This window comes from Dipteris shenzhenensis, chromosome 4, assembly GCF_047967505.1.
Source record: "Dipteris shenzhenensis isolate YYH24624 ecotype China chromosome 4, Dip_SZ_1.0, whole genome shotgun sequence".
Taxonomy (NCBI): Eukaryota; Viridiplantae; Streptophyta; class Polypodiopsida; order Gleicheniales; family Dipteridaceae; genus Dipteris; species Dipteris shenzhenensis.
This window is the reverse complement of record NC_141599.1, coordinates 3,226,210-3,236,443: the sequence shown is the minus strand read 5'-3', so window position 1 is coordinate 3,236,443 and position 10,234 is coordinate 3,226,210. Positions and strand designations below refer to the sequence as shown.

The 10,234-nt window shown below is 44.2% G+C and overlaps 1 protein-coding gene across 2 annotated transcripts; it reads left to right on the top strand.

Annotated features, from left to right (window-relative positions):
* Positions 1-220: 220 nt before the first annotated feature.
* LOC147902333 (uncharacterized) lies at positions 221-9,120 on the top strand. Of its 2 annotated transcripts, XR_015540868.1 has the most exons (10): positions 221-550; positions 787-901; positions 4,800-4,910; positions 5,058-5,230; positions 5,343-5,669; positions 5,784-5,909; positions 6,028-6,649; positions 6,761-6,863; positions 6,940-7,555; positions 7,884-9,120. XR_015540868.1 is itself a non-coding variant. In XM_087373412.1 (9 exons), the coding sequence occupies exons 1-9, from the start codon at positions 272-274 to the stop codon at positions 7,172-7,174; spliced, it is 2,091 nt and encodes a 696-aa protein (XP_087229538.1). In that variant the 5' UTR covers positions 221-271; the 3' UTR covers positions 7,175-7,875. The 2 variants fall into 2 exon arrangements, 1 of the variants encoding a protein (XP_087229538.1); XM_087373412.1 differs by lacking the exon at positions 7,884-9,120 and having other exon boundaries at positions 6,940-7,875.
* Positions 9,121-10,234: the final 1,114 nt, after the last annotated feature.

The window sequence follows — 10,234 nt, the reverse complement described above, 5'->3', positions numbered from 1 at the left end:
TTGCAAGCCGAGGCTAGCAATAGCAGTGTGCTAGGGATTGGCGGACCGAGCCGAGCCTTGCGAATTGCTCGCTAGAGCGATGGGGCTGCAAAGTGTTCACCTCTAGAGCCATTGGGGAGGGGGACTTGATTGTGTAGGAAGGGTAAATGATGGATGTGGGGTGTTCGAGAGAGAGGGGAAGAAGCCACATGAGATGGTGTTCATAAATGCCGTGACTCTCTCACAGTCTCTCCCTGTAAACCTACCACCTTAGGGAAAACTCTCGAGAACCATGGTGGCTCGACAACAAGAGAGGGCGGCGCCTCCCTCCAACAAGCCTTCCCTCGCCAGTGCCCCCATCCTTCCTCGCCGCATCCTCTTCCACCCTGCCTTCAGATCCTCCTCCTCTTCCTCCTCTGCCTCCTCTTTCCCCCTCATCCCCCTCAATTCGCCGCCCATCGACCCCCCTTCCTCCCGGAACGGTGACCAGGCCGCCCCCATGCACCCCGAGCTTCCCCTTCGTCGTTCCCAGCCTTCCCAGTCGTTGCAGAGCACGCCCGTTCAAAGGATCGTGAGTGCTTTCCTTCCTTTGGGTCTTTTCTCTCCATTCATCACTGTGATGATTCCGAAAAATTAAGTATCGTTTCTTTTGCGACGTGGAGAGACTGAGAATACAAGCGCTCTCACTTGGGCTCTTCGGATTTTGGTGATCTTAATTGCTCTGTTCCTCAAGCGCCATGGAAGCTGATCGCATTTTGAAATGGGATGGGCTGCGCCTTCCGTATCGATTGTGGTTGTTTGATGCAGGGGGCTGGGCTGGCGAATCTGGGGAATACTTGCTTTCTCAATTCTGTCCTGCAGTGCCTGACTTACACTCCTCCTCTTGCAGCGTATTTGCAAAGCGGGTTGCACAGGACCTCATGTAAAACCCATTGCCTTTCTTTCCATGAATCAATACAACAATATTACAATCTTAAGGAAAAGAAAAGAAAAGATGAATTAACTGAACAATGTTACTACTATCTTCAGGCCTCTAGTTTGTTCAGATATCTTTGGATGGCATTTGCGCTGTTTTCTCGAGTCCACTTTAGAGCTCAGTAAGGATTCTAAAGGAACGTTTGGTTGGCGAATAGATATGAGACAACTCCAAGAGGGGCCGGGATACTTCTATCCTGCCACATTTCCTCTCATAACTGAGCGACAGCAATGCTGAATGAGGAAGATGTCAAAAGAAGGTAAAAGCATGGCCTCCCAAAAAGTAAAGAAGCTCTCCAAGATGCGTTTCTTCGATCTGAGTGTCATATATTATCAGGAAGTAGAGGGTGAAGGTGCGGGATTTGGGCATGACCTTGTAGGTAGTGTTGAGACTCGAATAGAGTGATTGATTGTCACTATAGTATATCTATATAGTCCCTCTCTTTAGGATCATGTAAATCTTTGAATCTATAGGGCAAAACTCTCCAGGGAGGTTGAAGATAAGGGAGTGGGGTGGGGAGGTAGGTGTGAACCAACAAACTCTCCCCTTGGAGAGAGGAGGTCAAAGAGAGGGGGAAGGGGTCAAGAGGCAACCGGAGTAGGGGGGAGCACACAATGTGGGGATTCAAACGGAGGAAGAAGGGACTGGATGGCACGGATTGAAAGTGCAAAGGGTGGAGAAAGGGGAAGGCCAGAAGGATGGGGGGGAGATAGGTGCCAATTTTAGTCCTAGCTTTGGACGAAATTGAGGTGTAGGGGGTGGAGGCATTGGATGTGGCGAAAAGGAGAGGTGTGCTAGTCAAAGAATCTCCAAGAGAGAGGAAGACACCCCCCCCTTGGCTAAGATTTGAATGTGACTTGCGGCCTAAGTCTTGGTGTAATCTAGGTTCGAATCTGATGCCAAGCCCTACAAAACAATTAAGGGAGTTGGTAAGCTTTCCCCCCAAAGCGTGCATCTAGTTAAAGGATCACCCTGTGTGGTTGAAGTTAGCCAAGTATTGCATTGTGTCTATGGCTACAACCCCTAGTGCCGCATACCATGAGTGACTAGTTTAAGCGTTAGGCCAGACTAGGCATAGGCTTGCTGTAGGTCTTGGTATCTCAAGTAGCCCATCCCAAGGGATTCCTGCAAATGATCCCACAACCCATATATAGGCTCACCCAAGAGTGTCCTTAGGATATCCTATGGACACCTATACACTGGGAATAGTCTTAAGTACTAACCGACCCCTTTGTGGCCTGATTGATGGCATGCAGGCCAGGGTGGTACAGCCTCAGTAACAGTACACAGGTCTGTGCGTGACTGGAGAGCAGCTGCAGACAGCAGCGATTCATGGCTGCACTGCAACAGAGCAGATAAAGGCCAATGTATTTATAGGCCTTGCAGCAGGTTTGAGTCAGCAGCAGGTCAGCATCAGCACCAGCAGGTAGACCAATCGGTCTGATCCTGTTGGCAGTCTGCTGGTAGGTCCTCGTTCGCTCACCCTGGGTTGGTCCTTCTTTTTATTTATTTATTTTTTAAATAAAACTTCGGGGGGAGGGGGATTCTAGCCCCTCCAGCCCTTTAAACAAGGGGGTTTGGAAGACTCCATCAAACCCTATCCAAGGCAACACACGAGGAGGAATGCATGAGCATCCTGGTGCCCTACAGATCTCAGCATAACAGTCAGTTCTGTCTGCTGTTTTACCCAGCACCTTACTGGGCGTTTCTTGCTCTTCTAAGACTTTAAATGCCGACCCAATCTGTGCATTTATGTATGAAGGGAAGCACTTTAGATATGGAGAGAATAGATACAGATATTCAGCCCAACAGATCTCATAAATAGAGGTGATGTCGAAAGTACAAAATATGCTGATTTTTGGAGCTCTAAGATCTGGTGAAGTCTCTAAGCTGCCAGCTCGTTATTGCGGACCTTTTAAGGTCATCTGCATGAGTCATAACGCATGGAGCTCTGTGCTGCTCTGCTGAGTCACATTGGCTGGCAAGCTGGCCCAACCATCCTGCGGGGGGGTGATCTCCACGTGCAAATCTGTGAACGGTGTGCTGGATCTCCTCCTAATGGAACAGTGCAATGGGAATCATTTTCACTTGGTTGCAGGATGGTTTGCTGTCTTGCACACAAATTCTTGCATTCCATTGTAGGCAGGCCCTTCAAAGGAGTGAGGACCCTCAGGAGGGACCTACCTCCACTGAGCACCGATGGAGCGTGAGCCGGCCTCTTAATGGCTGGCAGACACATATGTGAACACCATGTTAGAGCTGTGCCATAGAAGTTGGATGTTGAGCTTGCATCCTAAGCATCCTCATCTTGCATGAAAAGCTAGCCAATATGGGGAAATCTCGATAGGGCCATCTCTCTCTCTCTCTCTCTCTCTCTCTTTATTTCTTTCTTTCTTGGGATGCCTCTGAGAAGCAGGCACCCCTTCTCAATGCTTGCACCTGCTTTGTCATCCTTTCATCTATGATGGCTTGCTCTGCACTCTTTTCTTTTTCATTTCAATGAACTGTCCCATAATGGTAACAGGTATTTGTCCTACTGAGTATACCCTCCTTTTCACCATTCTTGCCTTCTCCTTTAATGCTAGCCTTTGTCATGGCTGAGTTTGCCCTTCACCTCCGGAGTGCCGACAGAAACTCAGTACGAAGACTTTGTAGAAGACAACTGTACAAATGCACAAAGGGCCCACCAGCAGCCTATACAGCAGTACGGCTGCTTCAAATCACCAATAGCAGGTCTGTATAGCAGTATGGTGACCTCGAGGAGCGTGCAATAGCCGTACAACCTGCAGCGTGCATAGGACTCCATACGGCCAATGATCAAAGCGCCTTGGGATTCGTGCCAAAATGCTCAATTATGTGTGGGTGTGTGGATTTGTATGTGTGAGAGCATACTTTTATACTATGGTCTACACCCACTGTTGGGCGCTGATGACGTCAGTGGGGATGTCATAGTAGCTAGTCCCTACTATGCGTGATGGAGTTTATGGTTTTCAATCTTATGAGTGACTCTCGTGAGATTGAAACTGCACTTCGTTGTGTTTTTAGAGGATGAGTTTGGGAATGTTCCTGGATTCATCTAGGTATATTCTTGTTTGCATGTTGTGTCGCTTATAACAGGGTAGAGATTCTCGTCGACTTCTCCAACCACATTACGACGTCTTCTAACTCTCTCCAGTTGTCTAGCGTGCTCCAAGATTTTTGATCGCTTCCTTGTAGAACATGGGGCTGCAAATGTAGACATGCTCGCCTTGATCTCCTTGGGATGCCGTCCATGTGTAGACCATCTGTTATGGCAAGATTCGTAGCCAGGTATAGACAAAGATAGACATCGCAGGCAAGCAATGACTACGACACTCACATCCTTAATATTTTGAGATATTGACACTTTTCTACAGCTCATTGGTCTTTAGAACAACAAAAATATGAATTTGTATGGCTGGATATATTCGAGTCTTATAAAGGTATATATAGGTCATTGGGCTGTGGAGACCAAGTAAGGGTCATTCTGTTTAGCGAGCTGCACTAGTTGATGCTTGCATCACTTTGAGCCTCTGTCAACAGGCCCATTTGGTCTACTGGTCTGCCCACGATGATTACTAGGGATATTGCATCAAGCTTTAAGAGCAATCAAAGTCATAGCTTTGCTTTCTTTTTTAGGTCTTATGTTCTTCTGTTACTTCCTGATGATTTATTTATGCTTCTGCTTTAAAGTACATGCTTGTAATCTGGAGGCTCTCTCTGTTCTTTGGTCTCAGATTTCAAGTATAAAACTAAGGTGCTTTATCAAGGAGGGCATTTTTATGTGATTTATGGACTCCTTTTTCCTGTATTGTCTATGAAGCAGGTCGCATGGCTGGGTTTTGTGCAATGTGTGCTCTTGAGAGCCATGTAACGCAGACACTGCCCATGTCTGGAAGGATCGTTTCTCCCACCTATCTTGTTAAGAACTTGCGATGTATCCAATATAGTGTTAGCTTGAGGTTCTGCTTCGTGTAGATATCTGTTGTCCTTGAGCTCAGACTGGTGTAAAAACGATGGATTTTTGGATGTTAAGAAGTGGATGCATGTGTGCCCAATTCTGTTTCACCTTGACACCTTCCAGGCATTTCCCGCTCATTTCAAATGTGGCGACAGGAAGACGCTCATGAATATATGAGGTATTTCATTGAGGCATTACAGAAATGCAGTTCTTCTGTTCAAAGTTCTGGTGGTGCTTCTTCGGGCTCGCAGGAAAGCTTTATTCACAAAATTTTTGGTGGACGCCTTAGAAGCCAGGTGACTTTCTATTTGTCCTAGGTTGATCATAGATGCTTGCATTTTTTATTTTAGGAAGGGATATCTTTGGATGAGGGGCAGGTTTCAAGTTGTTTCTGTTGTATGGATACAGGTGAAGTGCACCCAGTGCTCACATTGTTCAAACACGTACGATCCTTTTCTGGATCTAAGCCTTGAAATTGTAAGAGCAGAATCTTTGCTGAAAGCATTGGCGCGCTTTACAGCAGTTGAAGTTTTGGATGGAGTCAACAAATATCAATGCAGTAAATGCAAGGCAAAAGTTCGAGCTCTCAAGCAATTCACAATTGACAAGGTGCCTCACATTTTGACAGTCCAGTTCAAGCGATTCAGCAGCATTGGAGGGTTTGGGGGAAAGATAGACAAGAAAGTTCATTTTGATAGGACTCTAGATATAAAGCCCTTTGTCAGTGGGGGAGAGGTAAGTTTTTTGAGTTGGCTTTTTCCTTTCAGACGGCATTTTTATTGGTTTTCCACAATATAATCTAGAGGTATTATAATACTTCTCTTTTTGGGCTGGTCTTTATGGACACAGGATGAGGAACTGAAATATTCTTTGTATGCGGTGTTAGTGCACTCTGGATGGTCTACCCACTCTGGTCATTATTATTGTTTTGTTCGCACAGCTTCTGACATGTGGCACGTTCTTGACGATAATCGGGTACTTTTCAGATCTAGGCATTTTTCTTGTGTCCATGGATTACCACTGCAGCTGGTCATTGCTCAGTTAAGGCCTGGTTACAAGTGTAATTTCCCCTTATTTTGTCATTGGCTTTCAGGTATCTCAAGTGAGTGAGAAGGCTGTGCTCGAACAAAAGGCATATATACTTTTCTATGTTCGGAACAGAACAGTGTCTATTTCTGATTCTGCCAAGTGTGGGAGTGGGGGAGGCAAAATATTTTCAAATAAAGCTATGCTCCAAGAGAACAGTACGTCGAGGTTGAATGGAGTGGCTAGTGTACATGCCGCTCCAGAAGCCATTGTAACCCAGGGTACAAATGGAGATTTTAAAACTTCTCTTCATGTCCCAAATGGTACTGGACATTCTGACAGGCTTTCCAATTCTACCACTACCAAGGTGAATGGCAACCTTCGAGTGGACCCCTATAAGACACAGAAGATGGAGCCTGCATGCTCAAGACAGCCAACTGTTGACGCAGCAAAGTCCCAGCAACAACTTGAACATGCTAGTGCCCATGCTACTTGCTGTGATGATGCAAGTGCTCATCTTCCCAAAAAGGATGATAATGGTTATTTACAAAATGGTCAAAGAACAGGCGTTGCAAATGGTCTTCTGCCAGTGCCGGATCTAAAAAGTAAATTGAGTAAAGAGAATAAATTGCCATTTCCCGGTCTTGCAGCTTCTGCGGCAGGGAGGACCGATTTGTTTGACGTGGCTGGTCAGTATGCTTTGGACAACTCTCATTCGTGCAGAAATGGATGCTTGTTCTTTTTCCCCTCCCTGAAACTTGCACATCTACATCTAAAAACATGGATTTCTGATTTTTCAGTGCCCCGCTGGAGTGAAGTCGATGGATGCCAAAAAGATGAGATGGAGGTTCTGAAGCCACCTGATGAAACAAAGGCTCCTAGTGGCTATGTTTTGGATGAGTGGTGAGTTAAATGCAGGATTCTATGTGACTTGAAAGTCTTTTTTGCGCACACAAATCTGATTTTATTATTCTTGCAGGGATAAAGAATATGATCGGGGCAAAATAAAGAAGGTTCGGAAAAAATCTCTGGGAAAGCAGATGGAAGATGCTTCATCAGCAGGGAAATCTGAAGCTTCTGTCCATGGCAACTTATTTCAATCTGTGGCTGGCAGCAAGCTACGGGTGGTGAATCATCGACTAAAGAACAAGAAGAGGCAGTGTGCATTGGGATACAAAATGTTTCTTAAAAAGCATCTTTTCAAACATTTGTGAAACAGCTGGGTACAGAAGATTGCTAATGATCTTCTCAAACGTCTGGGCTTGATACAAGTTAAGACTTTCCCTTGAAAGTTGAGACATAAAAGGGGCTCTCTGAAATTCTGCAATGTACTGGGACAAAAGCAGTACATTTGTAAGGGCTTTATGGTTTTATGATCTTAGTCCCTTTTTAGAGCTATCTCTTTGTTTCTATACGTGGCAGCTTGATGAACACTGAGCAGTGAGTTGATTCAGAAAATTTCATCTGGTTCACCTTGATGCACAGCAACTGCTGGTATTCCGGTAGTCCAGAGTGCTACTTTTATTTAGAAAGTTGTTCAAGTTCAGGAGAGCAAGGGTATTGATCAAAAGCTTGGAGCAGAAAAGTTCATTCAGGTTGTGCTTGACCATCTGAAGTATCCTAAAATTTTCCATCGAAGTACTGTGTTCACAGATTTGGATGCCCAGAGACTCGTGTATATCTTTGTTGGATTGGTCACAGCTTGCACTCTAGCGTTTATTTCTGTGATATGGTATTAATGGGTGCCATTGTCGCTCAATGTGTATGTGAAAGCATTTGGTTTAAAAATGAAATATCTGCACTCGTTGAACCTAGTAACATTCGTTATTGAATCCAGTAGCATAATGAAGAACAATGGGTCTCTATGACTGCGACATGTTTTGGACAGTCTACTTATGTTGATATGCTTTCTGTGATGGCCAGGCGAGAAGGACTTGGAGCTATCAAGTTCGGAGGTGGTGTCCGGATTCATGTGTCAACCAAGTCTGCTAATCGTTCGAGGTTAATCATTTTAATTTTAGGACTTTTGCAGTGTGGGTATTCAGTCTTCCCTCTTTCTGATGGATTAATCAGCAAGCACTCATCTCATGGCCTTGGGAGCATGCAATTGTAGTGTGCTCTACAATGCTGTGCCTTGCACTGCTAGGATCAAGCTGTGTGTAGTGCCTACAGGTCTTTTGTCATGGCATCCGTTAGAGAAGGCTGCCTTGTACTTTGACTAAACTATTTGAGGAAATTCACCAAAAGGACTATCAGAGGAGCGCCTTCACATTATAACCTGAACAATTTTCAGGAATTAACTTTCATATATTTTGAGTTGCCAGGTGTGGGATTAACTTGGGATATGTGTGTAATGAGGCATTGGCTTGTCCACAACAATGCTGTTAAGTGAAGGCATTGCATTATGCCACCTCACTTCTGATGGCTTCATATTTTCCCTTCTTAATATGGACACTTCACTGTAGCCACCTCATTCATGAAGGCCCTATATTCAATCTTCTAGCACGGACTCAGCTACCAAAAATCCATTAAGGAAATACAGGGGTATATCTTACTTCATTTACCACTGGAAGTTCAAGCAATTGATTAACAGCATAAAGGGTAGACTGCATGCAGAGAGCAAAGTTATTTTAAAACTTTCCTGGCATTGAAGTTTGCTGATTACATAGCAGTAGTACAAGGCAATCAATCTTTCCTGAGGCATTGAAATATTCTGATTACGTGTAGTGAGGTGCTTCTTGTACACAAGGGGGGTTGTGAGGATGTTACAGTAATTGGCTATTTGTTGGGGAGATGTGACAGCTTACTCGTAGTAAGGCGCTTCTTGTAGAGCAAGGTGGGTTGTGAGGGCATTACAGTAAATGGCTATCGGTGGGGATGTGACAGGTCTATGACAGTTGGGAGTAACAAGCATGGGCTCATGGCGTCTTGGTGCTTCAGGTTCTCTTGGGACTCCCAAGTCAGTTGTGCCCTCCACTACTACAATGTGTTTTGAGTCGGCTTGACTTCGGGCTCATCTTGTTTTTTTTGGAGCTTGTTCAACACGAATTTATTTCTTGTTGAAAAACAGAAGTCTTTTGACTTAGTTGAGATGAGCTGGTATTGGTCTAAGTGCAATTTATACAGCAGGTTTATCTTGGTGGTTGACTCACTCCATGGAGTAGAGCATTGAATTCTGAATATGCCTGTGTGTATTAAACATCTTCTCTTACCTGCACTGTGCTTTTTTGTGCGTAGTAAACATCTTCACTTAACCTGCTGTGTGCTTTTTTGTGAAACATGTGGTTATGAATGTTGCATACGAGATTTTGCGACAATGATTGTAAGATGGTAGTTCATAAGTTGCCATAGAGAGATTGATCTACCTTAGTGGATGTGTTGTAGAATATTAACCTTTTATTGCTTGAGTGAATAGTTTGCACAATTTTAAACCTTTCCAACATTTGTAATATTTACTTAGTGTGAGTAAATCTTCCATGTTGTAACATGATTAAATCCTCAAATTTTCAGTTTTAAAGTTGAGGTGTAGTCAACTGTTAAGTACTGCTCTTGTAAATGTGGAGCTGAATATACAATGCTCAGTTGACATCCGGGAAAAATATGCTACCTGTCCTAGTCGGAAATTGAACGGGAGTTGGGTACCTTCTTCGTCTACTAGCTGCTGTAGGAAATAATGGCATTGGTCTGTGTTGTATTATGAGCTCCCATTTTCCTTCAAAACAGGAATTCCTGACCAAGGGGTAAATATGTATTTTCTGACTTCCATGTAGAACTGTTCACAAAAGCTCTAGTAGAACCTTTCAGATTCCCGAATGTACATATATTATCGTCTGTGTTTAAGGAACATACTTGGAGCTCAGCACGAAAGAATAGATAGTTCCTTCTTAACTTCTACAGGATCTTCTCACATAACCAATTAAACCTCTGTCAAGTATACATCCATGCCCTCAGGGGTGTCCCAAGTACCTTAGCAATAGACTATAATTCATTTAGCTCTATTTTTACCTTGGTTGTTGTTGAAGCCTGAGCCACAAGAAGTTTTGAAATATTTTGATGTATACTGTAGCTTTACCATGTTAAGGCTGAAATCCATTTGTGCCATCTGAGATCATTTGAACTGACACTCGTTGCTATTAGGCAAGAACTTCTCTAAATTCACAAAGGAAAACAGTAGCAGCCACAGCAGAGGCTCTGTTATAGCAGCAAACAGTAAGGGGGTCATGGTTTTGACACAGCTGCAATGCCCATGTTATCAACACCTTAAAAACATTTTG